Genomic DNA, 20,163 nt, shown 5'->3' on the forward strand with positions numbered 1-20,163 from the left:
TGCATGCAGGAAACTCACTTCCACACTGGAAATGACATGTGAAGGGCACTGGCTTCTGCACCTTGGCATTCATGTTCATTACAGCATTTTCTTCCTAGGGGCTGAGGAGTCAGGAATGGGATAGCGATGATCAAATAGAAAGGGCATCGTCAGAGAATCCTGTCTTGAGAGAGCTACTGTGGTTTGATGTAATACTTCTCAAATGCAGCAGTTTCTCTAAAATAATGTGTTTAGATGGTTCAACCCAATTTGTCTGAGTATCTTTTCACCCACCCTTTTCCAAGTGGGCCGTCTTGCAATTCCCCACCTTTCCCTGCCCCTCATGGGCCCAAGAGCAAACCCACATTTAGGAAAGTAACAAAGGGAAAAACTCTGGGCTAGTGTCTGAATTTAACTTGTCTTAGGAAAACTCAGATTTTAAAAGTAGAACTTAGGAAGAAGAAGTGGAGTGTGTAGTCATCATGAGACTGGGAATCAAGGTACCTGGGTTTAAGGTCTTCACCCAGCTACTAACAAGATAGATGGGGAGCCTGGCTAAATCACCAAGTCTTTCTAGATTTCGGATTTTTAATGGGTAAAATGAGGAGATGTAAATAAACCATCTCTAAAAATGCCTCTCGGCTCAAACATGTTGCGAGTATCTAAAGCACTAGACTTTGTAACACAGGGACATTTGAAGGTAAGATTCTAAATCCCTCATAAAGGTGACCATATACTCTGCTTACATGTAAGACCAATTTATACAAGATTCCCACACAATCTCAACTCATAGGCAGTCCTGAGCAAAGTGTGCAAATTCATACACTGATATATGAGTGGATAAGAGACTGGACCAGGTTGCTATCTCAAGCGATATCACAGAAAACTGTGCTGTACACATTCCAAATAATTGAGAAGTGTCTTTCAGATAATTTTTAAGTAAAATCAGAAAAAGTACCTGAATTATTTTCCATCTGCAAATTGATGATCAAAATTTAGCATATTTTGTACATCGCAGTAAAATTTTATTTTACCTTCAAAATGTCCTATTTCCCATTCAAATGAAAATGCATATTTCATCAGGTTGTTATTTAGAAATGGTAATCAAACATTTAAATTGAAAACAGATCATTCACCTGTAGCATCTGCTACTAGGAAGTGTGAGGCAGACTTTTTCCAGTCTCATTGTCAGCTTACTTCATATACAGCTTCACAAAAAATAAGGCCATATCTGGTGGCATTAATTCCCAAATTCACCCTCAAAATGCAAATTTTTCTCTGAGTTTTAATTTTTATTCTGGCCTTCCTGGGCTTTTTTATATCTGTAAACTGTATACAAATATGATTTTGATTAGTTTTTAAAAGAGCTAATATTTTTATTTAGAGGGAAAGATGACAGGGAAGAAAAACTCCAGGTAGGCCTGCTTGCATGTAGGGTTGATTTCTGTCCTTTATAACTATAGGACTAGCAAGAGATGCATACAAATTTTAGTCATTTTATGAAAATCAATTGTTTTCAACTCAAAATGTGAACACATTTTAGTTCTGAATCTTCCCCCATAGTGGTGGGCCATGCGCTGGACGTGACAGGCTGTTTTCTTACACAGACAGCTTGGTGTGGAGATACCTTGTTCAAAGAGGATTGGCTTCCCTATTTGAAAACTTTTATTTCTCTAAAACCCTCTCCAGTGGAGCTCCCTGGGGGGCTCATTAATCTCAAAATCACAATCTGGAGAATCCAACCTGACCTTTTGCCTCAGAAAGCCCCGTGTTCCCTCAGCTGCAAAGTCAGCTTGATGCTCCACTGAGGGCGAAATCCCAAGTGCTATCCTTCCCACCATCGGTCAAGGGGGCAGCTGGGTTATTTCTTGGAATTCTCATAGCCGACCGACTCAGACTTCCCTCTCTGGGACTCCCCTCCCAATCTAAGGCATGTGACAGGAGTCTTCAACTGTCTAAAAACACATCCCTGATCTGAGAAAAATGTCAGAATTTCTGCTACATAAAAGTTGTTATTTTCCCAAAATAGCTAAAATGAAGGAAGAAGAAAGGAAAAAGAAGAGCAGAAAAAGAAAAGAAAATGCTCACAATTTGGAATGTATTGACTTAAGAAGGCTGAGAGGAAAATAAAAGAATGGAAAAAATATAAGAATGAAGCTATAATTCATGTAATACAGACACACACACAAACACACACACACGTGAGAAGATAGAGCAAAAAAAGCTATCATTTGTGAAAAGGATGAGCCAGGATTCAGAAGAGCAGGCTGAATGGCAGAGGCATAGTCAGTCTCTGAAACTTCTGAGGAGCAGCCCTGCACAGTGGTGGCCTCGGGGCAGGGCGGGGTTCGGGGGGAGCTGGGTGAGGGTTCAGCATCTCCACCCCAGGCAATCATTTCCCTGCCTGATGCTCCAAGAAGATGACACAGCCTTTACAAGTAAAATCCTTGCTTGCTTCTGACTTAGATCTTCATTCCCAGATGCTCAGTAGTTTTCTGGTTGACCTTCAATTAGGAGTGGCTCCAAACCTTTAGCTTTAAATTCCCCTTCCCCTTCTCCCTATTCCCCATGGTCTCTCAATCAAATAGTTAATGACCTGGAAATAATTAAACGTACTGGGAGACTGGGATGCTACTCAGGGATGCAAAGACTGGGATGCAAAGTGGGCTGTTTAAAGGAAATTGTCACTAACATATTAGCAAGTTCTGATCAAGGTGTACCCATTTTCTTAAAGAAGCTAGCCTGTCCTAAGCCTTGATGGGATGCAGTGGCAATGCTATTGTGTGACTTACATATGGACACTGTGAATATTCACAATGAAGGCTTTCAGGGAACAGAGGTTAATTGCATTGGAGGCAGGTGGTCTTTGCCAGCTCCTATTTTCCTTCCTGAGATTCTAATTTTCTTACCTGTGTGAGAAGAATATTTAAAGAATATTCCTTTAGGAGGCTGCTGGGACATTAGCTAGGCTGCTGTCTGTTGAAATTTCAAGTACAGTTCAATTAGACTCAATTTAACATATAATCTCTCTGGGGACCCACTCTGAGCCCAGAACTATGGCAGGTAGCATTAGGGTTTCAAACGAGTGATCTCCACTCTTAAAAAGTTTGACCATCCATTTAGGGAAGTAACAGTTACAAAATACACAGTAAAGGGAAGAGGAATTGAATGAACATTCATATGCAAAAATAAAACAAAAATGATTTTAATAAATGCACAGATAACTAGGCTAAAAGATGCCTAAACAAAAGCATAGAATTTTGGTTCTTATTTATCCCACTGTACCCAGGAGCACTCAGTGATACCAGAAGGGTTACGCACACTTCTAGCCCACCTTTCTAAGCAGCACTGAGAAACCAGATATGATATGCTCAGAGGAAGGTAAGCAGTATAATGGAGAGTGTGTTGAAAGAGAAACCCTGGCAGTAACTTAGGGTATTTTCCTCCAAAAGACAAAATCTAAGCTGGAGAAAAATAACTTCTTCCAACCATTTGAACATTTATTTTCGAGAAGGATTGTATTTGCACTCTGAGGCTGTACACAGTAAAACTCAAGCAAATGGGAAGAAATTATAAAGAAACCACTTTTACCTCAATATATTATAGTCCTCAACAAATTAATAAGGAAAGACCCATATACCATATGTTTGTTTTACATTTTAGGATAAACAAAACCCACTAATATTTGTATAGTCTATGACAGATGCTATTCCTAATTTTATTTTTTGTTTGTTTTGTTTTATATATAATGAAAATGTAAAGCATCTTGCTTCATCCTTGGAGTAAATGGCAGAGCTGAGAATTAAATAGTCTTCCGGTGCTATGTCCCTAACTGAGCCGTGACTGGTACCTTGGATTCATGCTGAAGACTGGTTTGATGTCTGTTACTGAAAGGATTCAAGAAGACACAGCAGGACCATCTGTGGGGGTCCCTAATTAGCTGGCAAACTTCTCTGGGACAAACTCTCAAAACTTTTGCTGCTCTGAGACTATTTTTTTTTATTATTAATTGTAGAGTCTTCAAAATAATTCATAAGACAATTTCTGCTAAACTTGTTCGTGGCTAAGAACGGCTTAAATTATTTTCAACCAATCCTTCTCTTGTTTGAAAATCTAAGTTTCCTAGTGCTACTCTCTCTAGAAAGCCCAGCCGGGTTTCAGTTTGGGAGACTCTTACTTTCTACTTTAAGCATCTAACAGATATCTAATGATATTTCTGCCTCAGTCCTTAGCCAACTTCATTCCGTTCAAAGCCTGCAGAGAACTGAGGGCTGTAATTCTTGGTGAATAGAAATTTTTTCCATCAGGTATCCTGATCTTTCTTCTGCAAACCCAATAATAACTCAGTAGCATTTTTTGATGCTTTAAGAGCCTTAATGTGTGTACTTAGTCTCACAATGAATCAATACCTACCAATCTCAATAAGGATTTTGTCTTACTTTTTAATTTGTCTAACATTTAATCCACATTATTCCTTTGGAGTTGCCAACGTCTTCTCCCATTGGAGATTGAGATTAACCACCAAAATCCACTACACTTTACATTCCTGGTCTATTTTGGGGTATTTATGAGAGGTACTAAGTGCCTCAGCAAGCAAGGAGAAATGCACAGCTAGTGAATATTTCATGGCTTCTGCTGTCTTGGATGTTGATCGAGGCATTTTTGCATCCAAGCGCAAACCCACATTTGGGAAAAAAATGGAGACCATTCTCACACATACATAAGGCAGCAATTAAACCCAAGAATCACTTCAGTTGGGCTTTGGGGCCACATAGAACAGTGCAGGATGTTTGCTGGGTACTACAATTGCAGGTGATTTTTATCAGTTTTTCCAGTCTCACTGTGAGGAGTGTCATGTTTAGATTAGTTGTCTGGGTGGACAGACAGATATTATGAGCTTTCAGAGCTCTAGCAACAGGAAGAATTTAGAAGAGGACCTTTATACAGGGTCGTTAGGATACTAAAAAGTCTTAATCTGTGCCTAGAAAGAAGAGCAGAAGGGATAAAGTAATTGTGCTAAAGGATGCAAAGGGCTTTCTCATCAAAGTGGGACCAGACTGTTTCCACCTCGCTTCTGAGGGCAGAAATAAGATAAGCAGACGATAAGAGAAAGACTTCATCTCAATATAAATAAATGATTTGTAATAATCACAATGATAAAACACTGAATTAGTTCATCTTGAACTCTCAGTCTCTGAGATATCAAGCCAAAGCTGGATGAATGCAACTCTGGGATGTAAAAGATATTGCAGGGACGGAGAAGTAGGTCTAGGTGACTGACAAAGTCTTTCTGGAATTCAGAATTCACATTATCTTCTTCAAAGGGCAAACTGATACCAGAATTCTGCTTGATGTGTGCAGAACTAACATGATCCAAGGCTTAAGGCAGCGGCAGGCTCTGTTGGCTCCTAGAACTCTCCCAGTCACAGACAGGGGCTCCTGATCTGACATAAGGTACATGGGTTGAGGCCCTGGTAACTCTTTCTCCACTGACTTCCATTTCATTTTTTAGGTTTCTTGCTGGCCATCCATCTTCATTTGGACCAACACACTCTTTCTTATGCATCTTAATGAACTATGCTCAGTAACAAAATAAGACCTCTTATGGGGACTCAAAACCTAACTGACACATGAATGAGTTCTTTGGATTTAAATAATTAACTGATATTTTCTGGAAATCAGATTCTCTCTAGGCAAAGTTCATTCCTGGAAGAGCTGTTCCCCATATAACACATGAAGACACTTAATTTAACATGGATTTATCAGTTCAGGAAATTTCTCCTGGCTGGATCCCACAATGTCTGACTTGGGTTCTTTTGTTTTTGCTGGAATTCCATTGTTTCCACATTGGTATTATGTTGGACATCCTCCTCAGAGTAGCTTGTTTTAGCTTCTGTTTGGTATCTTTCCAAGATGCCATTCCTTATATTTCTTGCCTAAGAAACACACGTAGCAGTTAAATGGAGGAAAAAAAATTCTACTTCCTCCTTGCCCTTTCTGGGCTCCTGCAGCAAGTGGCTTCTGACCTTATGGTTTAACTGGTGCTTTGCATCAAACGCAGCACTGTTCCTAGTGCACTCACCCTTCCTTCTCTAAGAAGAATGAGGAGAAGAAGAATGAGTAGGGTGACAGTTCAATGTCCTCCAACTCTATTATTTCTGTCATCATTGTCATCAACGTCCTTTCCTCTGCATCCTGGGAAGAATTCTTAAGTTTCTCCTCCACTTTCACTGATTTAAGTTTTAGTAATGTCAAATCTGATTTTACCATCTTTGGTTTGGGGTTAAACTCCATTATCGAAACAAGTTTCTTTGCATTTTCAATACTATTTTCTATTATTATTATTTTTAATCAGTCTGTTGTTATTTCAAATAGGAACTGATATTTAATGAGAACCTACTGTGTGCCAATACTGGTATCTGGTACTAAAGTAACATGCGTTACTTTACGGTTGCTATGTCGTGTCCCCAACTACTCTACTTTACTCTGAGATCCTTATCTTTAGACAGCATTCTACTTTTGTGTAGAGACTCTTCTCATTTTAGAGCTTTCTACTGTTTTATAGCGGCCATATTCTGGCATACTCTTAAGAATTTGTAACTATTCTTTTGGAGCAAAAATTAAAGAGCTTAAGATTTTCAGAGGTCTTAGTTTTCTCTTTGTCATCACGGTAACTTTTATTTCTGGTGCCACAGTATTTTTCAGGAACTCCTTTTTTGGTTACTCATCCATCCTCAGACGTATGGATCTGTTTGAACTTGTTTGACCAGACTAATGGTCCTCAGTCTTACTTTCTTGAACAAGAGTACTTAGATAATCCACAGTATCTAGCATGCATTGCTTCTAGGGCTATTCATTTCTCTGGTTTTGTTGAGACTAACTTTCCAGGGTGCAATACTTAAATATCCATACCCCTCTCATGTACCTGACATACTGCCATTTCTGTGAGTTGCAGTTATGAATAGATTTTCTTAGAAGATGGTAGGAAGGTGGGCTTCTGACCATCTCAAAATCAGCATTTGGAAAGTGGAATGATCCATGTCTCATTCGTGTTTGGTGCCAACCCTCATCTCTAAGTTGGGGGTGGGTGCAGAGAGTATATAAGTTTCACAAATTTCCCTATTAATTTTTGGGACAGCAGACTGATTTCATTAAGCCAAGTCCAGAAATGTCAGTGATATTGTTTTCTCTAGTTAGCCTTATTGTTCCCTGGCTTTGTCTATTTTAATTAGAATGTTAGAGAAGCTATAACTTGGCTCTTTACTAGATACCATTTCAAATTATTAGCTTTCCACCATAATTTCTTCTTGCAATACTGACAAGCTATAGAGATGAGTTGAGAAAAAAATTCAGAAGGTCAAGGAAATATATCCCAGGATTAGAGGACAAGACATATGAGTTTAGACATAAGGGACTAAATTTACACAGTCTACAAAAGAGAGATCTCCAAGGGAGAATCTCTATGACATGATCTATAAATATCATCAAGGTAACAAAATAAACAAAGCAAATTATTTATAGTCACAAAAGACAATAGGACAAGAATGATTGTCTGGAGTTAAGTGAGGGAAAGTTTATAATAGGTTATAAAAAGAGGAAGTTCTTAGTTGAAAGCAAAACCAAACAATATAACTAACACAAAAAAGTCAAGATCTATCACAGAGCTGTAATAAAATGTTGTTTAAAAAATTTACAGGAACAGAAAAATTGTATTTTTAAAAACTAAAGATGAATGATTATTAAGTATTCATTGTTAAAATTAAGATCAAGTCCTGGTATTTCCTGTTCCCTAGTTGTAACATCTTTGACAAGCTATTTTTAAATATGCATAATGAGAACATTAATTGCTATATATGACTATTGTGCCCACTATATTTTAGGAATTATTTCCCATCAATTTTAGAACCATTCCAAGTCATATCTTAAACAAGGATAATATGTGATCTTATCACACTCTTTTCTGTCACTACCAAATATTTGAAATGAAAAGTATATATGTGCTTAATTCCTCAAGTTCTACTCATTTTGTTGTCTTTTGCTATTTTCCTTCCATGCTCACTTTTCTACCAAGATGGTGCTCTTCATGAATGAGCTCTCATTTCCTAAATGGAATGGCACTTCTATTCTTACATGACCAATAGGATTGACCAACTCTCCTTGCTTGCATTCTATTCTTCTGGTGGCTTTCCTATGTCTCTGTATATTTCTTTTTTATCCTCTTGGCAATATGGATCTACATCTCATAGCATTCTTGTGCAGATTTAATAAGAAAATGATGAAAAAATTCTTACCCAAGTACCTTGCACAGAGAACTCAGCAAATATTATCTTGGTTGATTATAGTCCATTCATAAAGATACCCTTTATTCTCTCCTCTTTCTAGCAAGAGATTGGAGAATCTCATCCCTTGCTGTGTTTTCATTTCCCACTAATAAACTAAAGATTTCCTAATCCGTGATCCATATCTCTAAGCCTCTGCCTTTCCTCTGAACTCCAAACCTATCTTTTGAAACTGTCCTCCTTATATATCTAACCAGATATTCCAAAAGTACCTTAAACTTAATGCAATAGAAATCTGACTCATTATTCACATCTCCCTCCTTGACTTCAGCCCTGCCCACTCTTTCTCGATTCTGTATCTCAAGCAGTGATACTGTTAACCTTCTGGTGTAACCAGTGATCTAAGCAAAACACCTCAACTAGTTTTGGTTCCTGTCTGTTTCTTATTCCCACAGGCCCATGGAGCACTAATATCTGTCAAGTTTCCTCTAGTAATGTGATGTGGATCACATTCCCCTTTCCCAGTTTCTCAGCTCTGAACCCACCCCATCTAGTTCAAATTATTATCTACTCTCTACTGGATGACTGAAAGAGCACCCAAGCCATTTTATTGGTCTCTAGCTTATTCTGATTGTAATCCATTCTCCACACTACCTTTAGAGAGAACTTTGCAAGTTTTGGAAATAACACACTCATTCATATTACATCTCTGCTTAAACACTATCCCTGGTTTCACATCACCTGCTGGGTAAGTCCAAACTTCTCAGAATTGAAAAAAAAAAAAAAAAAAGGCCATCAGTTTACTTCCAAACTATGTTTCCTAGATTTCTCTTCTGCTACCCTCCTACTCATGCATGCCCTCCTATATAGCACACACTAGACAGAGCAATGGCCTCAAGCATTAAATGCTGTTTCCTCCATGATCTGGCACAAACTGTGCACCTCTCCCACTGATCTGTCCTTGCTTCAACTCAGTACTCACTTGCATGGGACTGAAATGACCAAGACCGACAGACCATTTCTCTCTTTCTTGGATGGTGTTTGATAAATGAGTGAACTTACTAATATTCTGATTTTACACCATAAATGAGTGTTCCCAGGCACTGAATTTATGTCATCTCATTTGAACTTCACAAATACCAAATATTTTAGGTTTTTGTTTTGCAGACAAGAAACTAAAGTTCTGAGAGGTGAGAAGATTTGTCCACTTTCACACTGTTGCTAAGTTGGTGAAAGAAGTCAGATCAATAATGAGGCCTCTCTTACTCCAAAATCTGTTTTTCCACTATCATAGGTGGTCATAATGGGATACTTTGTAAAATATTAAACTCTCTGCTACTCTTTATTCAAAGAATTGATCAGTAATCAGTGAGTATGAGATCTCTTCCCCAGATGGAAGGTTATCCTAAATGTATTCAAGGCACCTCCCCAATTCTAATTTCTTTGCTCTTGGGGAAACTGAGACAGTTACACAACTAACTCTTGGTAGAATCATAATAATATTTCAGTTTTTAAGTGCCAGAAAACTACTATCTTAATGTTAATAACAAGACTGTGTGGTGGTATTTGTAACAGAATATAAATTATCCAAGTACAATATTAAAAAGCTTGATTATCTATTCAGTCTGATATAGTCCCATTTTTTTTTTTGATATAGCACCATTTTGTACATTAATGTAGTTTTTAGTAGCCTCTTATTTATCCAGAATTTGAACACAATATATTCTGGATATTCAACAATTCAAACTGATAATTAATTGATTAGCATCTATTATAAGATAAAATCATAGCAAGTAGAATGTATCAAAATTATACTGAATAAAATTAAATATTTCTTGAACATTACATTATCTCACATAGCCTCACAGTTATCATTGCATATATTCGTATAATTGTACCATAGACATATGAAAGTAAAAGACAACTGAAATCTCTGGTCAATAAAATACAGTTAGAAAATTTGGATATTTCTCTGAAATTTATTAGTATACAAATTTTTTTTTTGTTTTTCTATGGTTTAGATATTCACTCCATTATCTTGTCTATGTGTTTAAATAGGCTCAGCCCTAATATTTTGCTTTCACAAGGTGAAAGTAGTTTTGATGACTGAATAGTAAAAATTGCAATCTGTAGTAACCATATCAGATTTTACTATGAAGTTTATTGGTCAAAATAGTCTTAACTTTTTTTTAATTGATCTTTTCTGATATGTCAGCATCTGGGCCCAGAACCATGGGAAATATAAAAAAAAAAAAAAAGGTAAGGGGCTCCCTTCTCAAGTAGATCACAATTCAGCAAATCATGGAATGCTAAGTGAAATGAGTGACTACAATGATAATAAATATATAGAAATTGAGCTTAGTTTCAAATCACTGGGATTTGAAAAAGTCACAAAACCTTGGTTAAAGAAAAGTAACTTGAGCAAGACCTTGATTTTCTTCTAATCAGAAGCTTGCATTATTTACTGTTCAAAGTTGGGCACCATGCTTTGTTTAAAGATAAAGGTTAAAAAAAAAAAGAAAGGAAATCCAAACTCTGTATGCTGCAATTCAAAGCTCGTGGTGATTCACCTACCATCCAAACTTTGGACTATGTTCCTATGTTCTTACGCATCAACAATGTAGTATTAATTTGCAATTCACCAAACACTCTATTCACTAATCTTTGAATACCCCTGCTTCTAGTCATATCTTCTATTTGAAGTCCTATTTTAAATCTAGTCCAAGATACTCCCCCGTCCTAGACACCTCACTTTGTCTTTTTATTTGAATCAGTCTCTCCTTCCCTCATATTGTTATCAGACTCTGCTCATTCATCTATTCAATTACCTGCCACATGCTGGCTTATTCCAGAAACTGGTATATAGGTGTCTTTCTCCCACATGAGAACATAATCACTTTGAACTCAGGGACTGTATTGTGTTTTCCTTTATTTTTTGAAAAACCCTAACATAGTTGAATGAATGATTTTGAGAATAAGCAAGTTAATCCATATTTAAAGAATGAATCCATGTTAGAATGAATAAATGAATGAATGCAGGCTATTTAGATTATGTATAAGAGCCCTGTTTTCAGGTATTTCAACCTTAATAGCCCTTCAGGAAAAAAGTTTAGTTATTCCACAAGAATTATTAACACCTAATGTGAATTTTACTGAGTATTATCATGAGGAGGTCAATGTGATACAGAAGTCTGTGCTGTGCAGATGGAACTGTGTCTCCCATTTGTACAATTAGCTCTTTTCCACTTGATGTTTCTAGTTTTGTTTGTTTATCCTGAGCAGCTGTACTTTCTTCTGGTTTACAGTGGTCTTACATTTCATGGTAAGAATGTGCATGTCAAACAAGAATTTACCCATAGGTTATCAACTAAGTTGTTAACTATTTCTTCCCTCCATGATTTATCTTTTCATTAGGATACAAATAGTAAATAATATACTTTGAAAGGTTAATATAATCAACCTTTAATTAATTAAGGCTAATTAATCAACCTTTAATTAATTAATTAATAGTTAATTAATTAATTAATAGTGCAGCAGACAGTCACCCACTTGGTACAGTTAATTCCCTCATTAAATAAAAATGGCTTCGTCATGTAGTATACACCACGCACCGTGCTAAACTCTGTAGAGATAAAGATGAATATGGTGGCAGGTTCACCACTTTTGAGTGAAGTGAAATGGAAGGTAGATAAATCATTGTAAGAAATATCAAATACTCTAATAAAGGGAAGAGTGGCTTATGCTGACAGGGGTGTCAGGAGGTCTGCCTGTAAGTGACAAGTAAGAGAAGAACTCTGGATATGCACAACCTTCCCCTAGATTAAAGTATGATGGCTTCCGCAGTGACTGGATACTTTGGCTAAAGGACTTCAGAAAAATATCCATGTAAATAGGTTAATGTATTCCTTTTGAAGGAATTGCTTGTCCTCTAAGGACTGGAAAGGTGAGCAGCAGCTGACAGAAATGAGGTGGCATTTACTTGGATCTTGCTCAGGGAGCTGAGCGGCTCTGAAACAACATGGAACACCTGGGTCTTCATCTGATGGACATGAGCACTCAAAGGGAATCACATGACATTCAAAAAGGATGGCAAGTACCAGGGTAGGTTAGAGGAAGCAAATATAAACTTCAATCATTTAATGATTTTCCTAAGAGTTTAGTAATCTGCCATATAATGACTTTAGTTACCTAACTATTGCATTTCAATTTCATGTATACACCTGAAAGATACCTTCCTCTCTCTTCACCCCTCCTTTCTTTCCTTTTCCCTTTCTCTCCTTTCCTCTTCCCCGTCACCTCTGACATGCAAACACACATGCACACATGTGAACATACACCCCCTTAAACTTTTCGGTGCACAGGTTAAGGAACCAGGCATGCAAATTCACAAAAGTTCACTAAGCAAAACTGAAAATCAGTAGCATTAGAATGCTTCAAAGTTCAAACGTCAGGAGTTTTGTGGCCCTTAGTAACTCAAGAGAAGGGACTAGAGTGGAGTACCTTAGAATTTCAAAAAAGAGGTAGACAAAGAAAGCTTTATACTGGGGAAGTCCCCCCCTGCCCTTCCTGTTTTTCATCTTCCATGTAAATAGGGAAAAATCTTGCTGACTTCCATTTAAGGAGTATGGACAGATGCATTAAACATTGAGGAGAAAGCTAACTCACTAAATTTCCCTCTCACAATGCCCGCTGATATTTGACAAGCCATTCATCTATTTACCGTTAAAAGACATTCCATGGGCTCTTTCCTCTTAACCAATATTAAAATAATTGTAAAAAAGAACACCAAGGACACAGCTGGCATGACAATCCCTGTGTTTTACCACCAAATCAGAATGCCTGACATGGAAAACAGAGTAACAGATGGTGGAACAGATAGCCAGAGGCACAAGTGATTTGCTCAAAGTCATAAGAATTTTGCACCAGAAGTAGAAACAAAACCCAGAAAGGCCTTGAATCGAAATGCTACTGTTTACATATCTCTTTTCATTGAGGAATAAAGTTTCAGTGAATCAATTAAAGGATAATTATACTACAGCTATAGTTCTTTATTAGATCCAATTATGGAAATGACAGTTTTGTTGGAAGAAAGGCAAGTAGCCCACTTTGCCTGACTCTGTTCTATGGAGTGTGAGGACAAAAGACTGGAATAAATGCTTTGTGTTCCTATGTGCCATTCTAGGCTATTAGATTGTGTTATTTAGGCATTTGATTCATGAATATGTGTACAATAGGATTGGTCAGGTTGACATTTTCAGTAGATTTCCCTGACATTAGTATACAGAATGAATTGAGTAGTGTAAAAGGGGAAAGGACAGGGAGACTGTCCTCAGGGAGGATAAGTTGTAGGACTCTTCAGGCACAGAGGTAAACACGAGAAGAGGCTGAACTAAAGCTAGAACTTGGAGGGTGACATGCTCCCTGCAGAGACGGAGAATGATATTGACCTTGTTGAGGATAAGAGTGATACAAGCAGGGTGTCTGATGGGAGCATCCAGGAGGAAGGTTCATTTTTAAAGCACAAATTGGGTTCCATCAAAATTTAAAACTTTTGCCCTTTGAAAGACACTGTAGAAGAGCCACAGACTGGGGAGAAATATTTGCAGAGCATATATCTGATAAAACACTTATATAGAATATATAAAGAACCATCAAAACTCAGTAATGAAGAAACAAACATCTTGATATATCTATTTTGAACAGATACTTTAGCAAAGAAGGCATGTAGATGGCCAATAAACACTTGAGATGATTTTCTCTTCTGGTGAGTGCTTATAAACAGTGGGCTGGGAGCACCATTAACTCAAAGTAATAATCATTATCATAATATCATACAATTAAATAGTGCTTACAATTTGCCAGACACTGTTTAAAGCACTGCACAAACATTCAACTCACTTAATGAGTTAATAGAGCAGGGTTTTAATAAACCATTTTATAGATGAAGAAACTGAGGCACAGAGAGGTGAAGTAATTTACCCAAGGTCACACAGCTATTAAGTGGCTGAGTCCAGATCTGAACACAAGCAATCAGGCTCCAGATCCTGTGCTCTTGGCTATGACTATTTGTTACCTCTCCAATTACCAACAAAAATATGTTGAGCATCTCCTCTGTGCTCAATGCTTGGTCATACACTCTAGAGTCATAAGGAACTGATTAAATACAGTTCCTTTCCTAGAAGATCTTAACATCTAAATAGAAAGATAAGTCTATGTATACCAAACACTTGACTGCATCTAATCATGATACAATTTCACAGTCAGAAAATAGACAATAAACCTACAGAACAGCATTATCACTTGTTTGAAAGACAGGGTCTGACTATGACAATTAGTGATTACTGAAAGCATTGTAAGACCTCTATAATTTAATAATTTTTCAAAGAAAAACAGACAAAGTAGAGAAGAGCAGAATTTGAAAGAATTCAAATAAGAGGTAGGAGTTTGGACATTTGAAAACGAATCTTCTAGGATCTTTAATACTGCCATAATTGTCAGCAAAAATATTTATTAAGTATCTCTTTCATGCTTGGCAGAATCCTTGTGTTTTAGATTATCCTTAACTAGTGTAAACAAGGATGATCCCTGTCCAAACATGGCAATGACCTAATTTAAATACCTCCTTATGTTAGAACTGCAGCTGTCAAGTGAGCTGAAACAATTTCTGGTAGCCAGCTATTATTTCAACAACACTAAAGACCCGTCCTTAAGAGCCCTGAGTTACTGGGGTTTTTTTCTTCTCAATTGGTAACATCTCTTTTCCCAGAATGAAAACCGTGCAAGAAGATGGAAGCAAGGAGATAAGCAACAGACATCTTTCTTAATTAATTGACTCTGATTAAAAGAAAATAGTGTCTTTGAAGCCTTAGCTACAGAAGTCAGCCTGTGAGACATAGCATCTTCTAAGTCTCAGATTCACTCCATTCGAGCAGCCTGGAAAGTAGCCAAATGCGTGCTTCTAACAACTGCGACCATGCAGGGGGCAGGAGAGAGAAAGGAGAGACAGAGTGAGGAAGGGGAATGAAGAAAGAAACGGAGGAGGGAAAGGGGGAAAAAAGAACAACAAACAGAGACAGAGACAGAGAATGAGAGAAATCATGGGAGACGCAAGAGTGAAGGATAGGAAGGAGGAGGGGATGTAAAAGACAGATTTTTATTGGAGGCAATTGAAGTGGTTGCTATGAGACCCGCTCGAGCAAGAGGACCAGCAGCGAGCCCCCCGACGCTGATGGTTCTTACCTCGTACTAAACCTTTCTTTTGACACAGTTTTAGAGTTGCTTAGTATCTGAGCGAGCACCTGACACGGGCGGGCGACTTTTTCTTTTTTCTCCTCCCGTCTCTCGGGTAAGATGGAGGTAGAAAACGAAGCCAGCTGCTCCCCCAGCCGTGCATCAGGCGGGTCCAGAGAGTACAAGGTGGTAATGCTGGGAGCTGGGGGAGTTGGTAAAAGCGGTAAGTTTTAATACCAAATGCTGGGGAAGGAGGGAGCTCTGGAGAGGCAACTCTATAGAGTGAATACTGATAATAATGATAATAATAATGCCGTGGGGGGCTAGCTAGCTGTAGCAGTTAAACACAAGTATCTGACAGGATGTTTAAAAGTAATAAGGACTGCTGAAAAGATGTAGACAAGTCAGAATGAAAAGACAGCCAGTGATAATGTATAGAACTTAAAGAACATCTTTTTTTTTTTTTTTTCCTTTGATTTCTTGCTGGGTGATATTTGATCGTAATTTATATGTCCTTTTTAAAGTTAATAACATGATATTTATGAAATAGCCATGGTATCGGGAAAATATGCTCCTGTTCTCAAAAATACTCACATGAAGAAAGAGGTGCTATGAATAGTCAATGAAACACACATACGCAAACACAGACACACAGGAAGGATTATCAATGCTGATTGTTGTGTTTGTTTCTTTGATTAGGATCTTCCTGTCCCCTTTTCCTTGTCTCTGATCTGACATAGTATGGTGTGGTCTTTGAAAGCCATGAGGAAAGTTGGTTTTTGAAAGTGACAGGGGTTGAAGGAATGGTATTCTTTGTGGGACCTGTGCAGGGTGATCAAACCAAATTTTGTGGTTAACAGGTTTAGAAGAGAAAGCTACATGCTTAAAGGGATATGGGATGCTAATGGAGGTAAAGACTGGTAAATTTGTTTTGCTCCATTAAAAAAAAAACACAACAGAAGTTGTCAGTGGTCGGGTTTCTTGAGGGGCTCAAAAGGCCAAATATAACAAATTCAAACAACAGATAGGAACAGTGTTTGAGGCTGATCAAAAGGTGACTATCTTGGGGCTATGGTTATCACTAGAAAATAAAAAAGTAAATATAACTTTTTATATAAATTCAAAAAGATCCCCATGAGGGATATATCTGTGGGGATGCCAGAAGAAATATTAGAGTTAACATGGACTATATATATATCTATATATGTAATATATATATTAAATATATATATATATATATATATATATATATATATATATATATATCTTCCATAGTTTTGTGCTTGACAAAAAGATTCAAAGTTGAGGCCAACATTCTTGGCATAAGAAATATCCCCACCCAAAAAAAGTTGATAACTTTGGTAGTGAGTCCACAGGTGGTAAGAAAGTTGATCAGTAAAGAAAGGAGAATAGGGAGTGAGACTCTAGCAGACAACAAAGGAGGAAGAGACATAAAATTGAACACCCCCCACATCACCCCTCCTAAAAAAAAAAATACCATAAGGGATTACTATAAAAAGAAAAGAAATAGGTGAATCTGAATTTGGTCAATCACTAAATGCTTGGTCTAAGTGAGAAAAATAAGTTATCTCTTCTAATAAGGAAACGTGAAGTAAAAAACTTTGCAACTGGGTAAGAATGAGGAATTTTCTAAAAGCTTTTCTTTTTTTTTAATGTAATGGTTTGAAGGGGAAGAATCAAAATAGGTGAGGATTAGGGAGGGAGGGAAAGAAGGAGGAAGGATAAAGAGAAAATAATCCATGCAAAATAAAACTATCTTTTGAAAGAATATAGTCAGTCAGATACAAGGAGGAAGAACAATGTGAGAATAAAATAGGAGAGAAACAGCTCTAAGAAGAAGGCAGGAGAGGAATTAAAGGAAATGCCACCAGCAGTCTGTGAGGTCAGAGAGATGCTGCAAAAGCCCCACAGTGTGCCTGTGGATTACCTTTGCTTGCTGGCTGGGTATTTTCCTGTTTCACCAGGAACTTGGGGGATGTGGGAATAGAGTGACTGGTTTTTAGTCATCTATTCCATGGAAATGGACTGTGGAGAGAGGAGATATAGGATAGGGCATCCTTCAGCAATATACTTATCCTGGAGGTGACATTATGTCTAGTGTTTTGACCTTCCCCATATACTGTTTGTACTGACTAATCATTGTCACCTTCCCAATAACCAGACATTTTTGACATAATGAAATGTTGGCAGAAATTTTTGACATAACAAAATGCTGGGTTGCTCTCACCTTCACTGTGTATATTAAATAGTTGAGCAAAACTTTTTCAGTGTGATTAACACAGGAGTAACCAGCTCACCTCTGAGATGGTTAAGAATAAAAGAGGGTTAATAGTTCTGTTGTGCTGTTACTTTAGAGAGAATATAATTCATAGGACAATTCCAGGTCCAAAAAATGCCGTCTTTGTGGCTAAATGTTAGGAATCAGAGCGACGGAGTCACATCTTCCTCTTGGGCTTTGCCCCTGTGATTCATTTGGTGTTAACAGTATATAAATATTCAAGCACTGATTCTCAACATTAACCTCTTTTGAAAGTTAAAATGTTTGTTTTCAAATGAACTAATTTTTTTAAATAAAAAAGCCACTTTTTGTATTGCTGAATATCTGGATCAACAGAGCCCCAATTTATTTTTCTTCCCACAATTTCAATGGTTTATGTGAAAGAATTGTACAAACCTATTAAGGTGGGTTGTATGAAGGGATTTCAAGGAGATATCTGCTGTTCTGAAGAAACTAAAGAAGATGTATCAAGCTATCATCTGTTTCTAATTCTGAGTCATTCTGAGTCTGCCTTGAACATAAATGAGAAACTTAATTTACTGGAACCATAATTTTTAAATGAACAGAATCTTGGAGATTGTCTATGCTTACTGTGAAATTAGTTTTTTTTTTTTTTTCCCCATATCCATATTTTACTAAGACATCCTTTGGTGAGTAGGAAATTTTGGAAGGATTTGCAACTTCACTGAAACAGGAATTCCCACAAGATTTAAAATGTATGGGCAAATAACTGTACTGTGTTTGAGAAATCTCAAACCACCAATCAACAAGTTATTGAGCAAGTACTATGCATGGGCCCTGTGCTAGTTCCCATAGAGAGGAAGCAAGAAAGAAGTGAACATTCCTGTGGCAGGTATGGAAACATGGTTTTCATGCTAATCTCCAATCTTCACAATCTGAATAGCTGTGGCCAATTTGCAAATGGAAAAACTGAGTCCCAGGGTGACCACTTGTGCTTGGTCATGGAGGTAATAATAGATTTCTGTGACGTTTTACCTGACTCTTCTACATTCTATTTAACACCCTAGAAGGAAGAGCAAAGAGTTCTACCACTGACTCTCAAGAAGAAAATAGGGTGCCTGGGTGGCTCAGTCTGTTAAGCGTCTGACTCTTGGTTTTAGCTCAGGTCATGATCTCAGGGTCGTGAGATGGAACCCCATGCGTGGCTCTACGCTGAGCATAGAGCTTGCTTGGGATCCTCTCTCTCCCTCTCCCTCAGCTCCTCCCTAACCCCCACGCTCTCGCTCTCTCTAAAAAAAAAAAAAAAAAAAAACAAGAAAGGAAGAAAGAAAGAAAATAGGCCTGTTGGTAATGCATTCTCTACCTCTTGAATGTTATATCTAAAAGAAATTTCTACCATCTAGACTAATATTCTCATTTATGTATCTATACCTTTTTTATCTTTAAATACAAGTACACAAACATATTTATATTATTTATAAATAAAACATTTTTATCACATTTATATTTATATAATTTAAAGTTATACCTAATATTATCCAAGAGTGTTATAAATACTGAGAAAACAGGATAAACAAGAAAGAGTCCCTACCCCATTTGAAAGATGGAGGAACCCGGGCCCGGGAAGTTGAAGGGACTTGCCAAATTCATGCCACAGTTGTGGCAGTGTCACATCTGCAGCACAACCCTCCTGAACCCCTTGAGTCTGTTTTTACTCCATATCCAAGTATTTACACAGGGTATTGTAAATAAAAATTGGATCAATTACCCAATGAATTTGGTGTGAATTACGCACATTCAAGCCTCCATCTCTTTGTTCCATTGCCTACCATCCCCTCCCCTCCCTCAAAACAAAGAAAAATAATAAAATCTCACAGCTGTGGTTTAAGAATTTAATGGAGTCTAAACAATCCTTGTAGCTGTTTTAAACATGAACATTTCGCTGTCTCTGTAGTTTGAAACATAAGGGCTTTTGCTCCATGACAGAGCATGACTAGTGTCTGCTTTCTTCCCCTGCATTCCCGTCTGGTTCTTCCAGCTCAGACTCAAATTATTCAGCAGATCTTATCCAATAATAATAAGATCTTACTTTCCAAGATAGATTTTTCCTACTCTGTTTTATGACCTGAATTGAGGATAAAATAATTTGAGGCGAGCAGGTCATCTATTCCCTGTGTTCAGACGAGGCATCCGAGGCACAGAAGTATTGATTTTTGTCCAAGAGGATACAGAAGGAAGTAAGAAACAGGAAAGTGACTCACGTTTTCTAACTTGAAATTGTTTTCCATCAGATTTCATGAGAAAAGTAGATAACGTATTCGAATATCAGATGAGATTGACATGGACTTCTCCACTCCTAGGACACATTTTGAAATTACCTTGATGAAATTTTGTCAGGGGTAAAATATATCTGAA

At 37.4% G+C, this 20,163-nt stretch overlaps 1 protein-coding gene across 3 annotated transcripts in view; it reads left to right on the forward strand.

The window, feature by feature from the left end:
- RIT2 (Ras like without CAAX 2) overlaps positions 1-20,163 on the forward strand; it is a 476,255-nt gene that overhangs the window by 80,865 nt on the left and 375,227 nt on the right. The window contains exon 1 of one of the 3 annotated variants that reach the window (XM_032421246.1): positions 15,381-15,711. The exons of the other annotated variants lie outside the window; for them this stretch is intronic. Within the exon in view, the coding sequence (XP_032277137.1) occupies positions 15,609-15,711 (103 nt within the window). The 5' untranslated portion in view covers positions 15,381-15,608. Of the gene's footprint in view, positions 1-15,380; positions 15,712-20,163 lie in introns of those variants that run through there. 3 annotated transcript variants of the gene reach the window in all.

Source organism: Phoca vitulina, unplaced genomic scaffold (genome assembly GCF_004348235.1).
Source record: "Phoca vitulina isolate PV1807 unplaced genomic scaffold, GSC_HSeal_1.0 scaffold24, whole genome shotgun sequence".
Taxonomy (NCBI): Eukaryota; Metazoa; Chordata; class Mammalia; order Carnivora; family Phocidae; genus Phoca; species Phoca vitulina.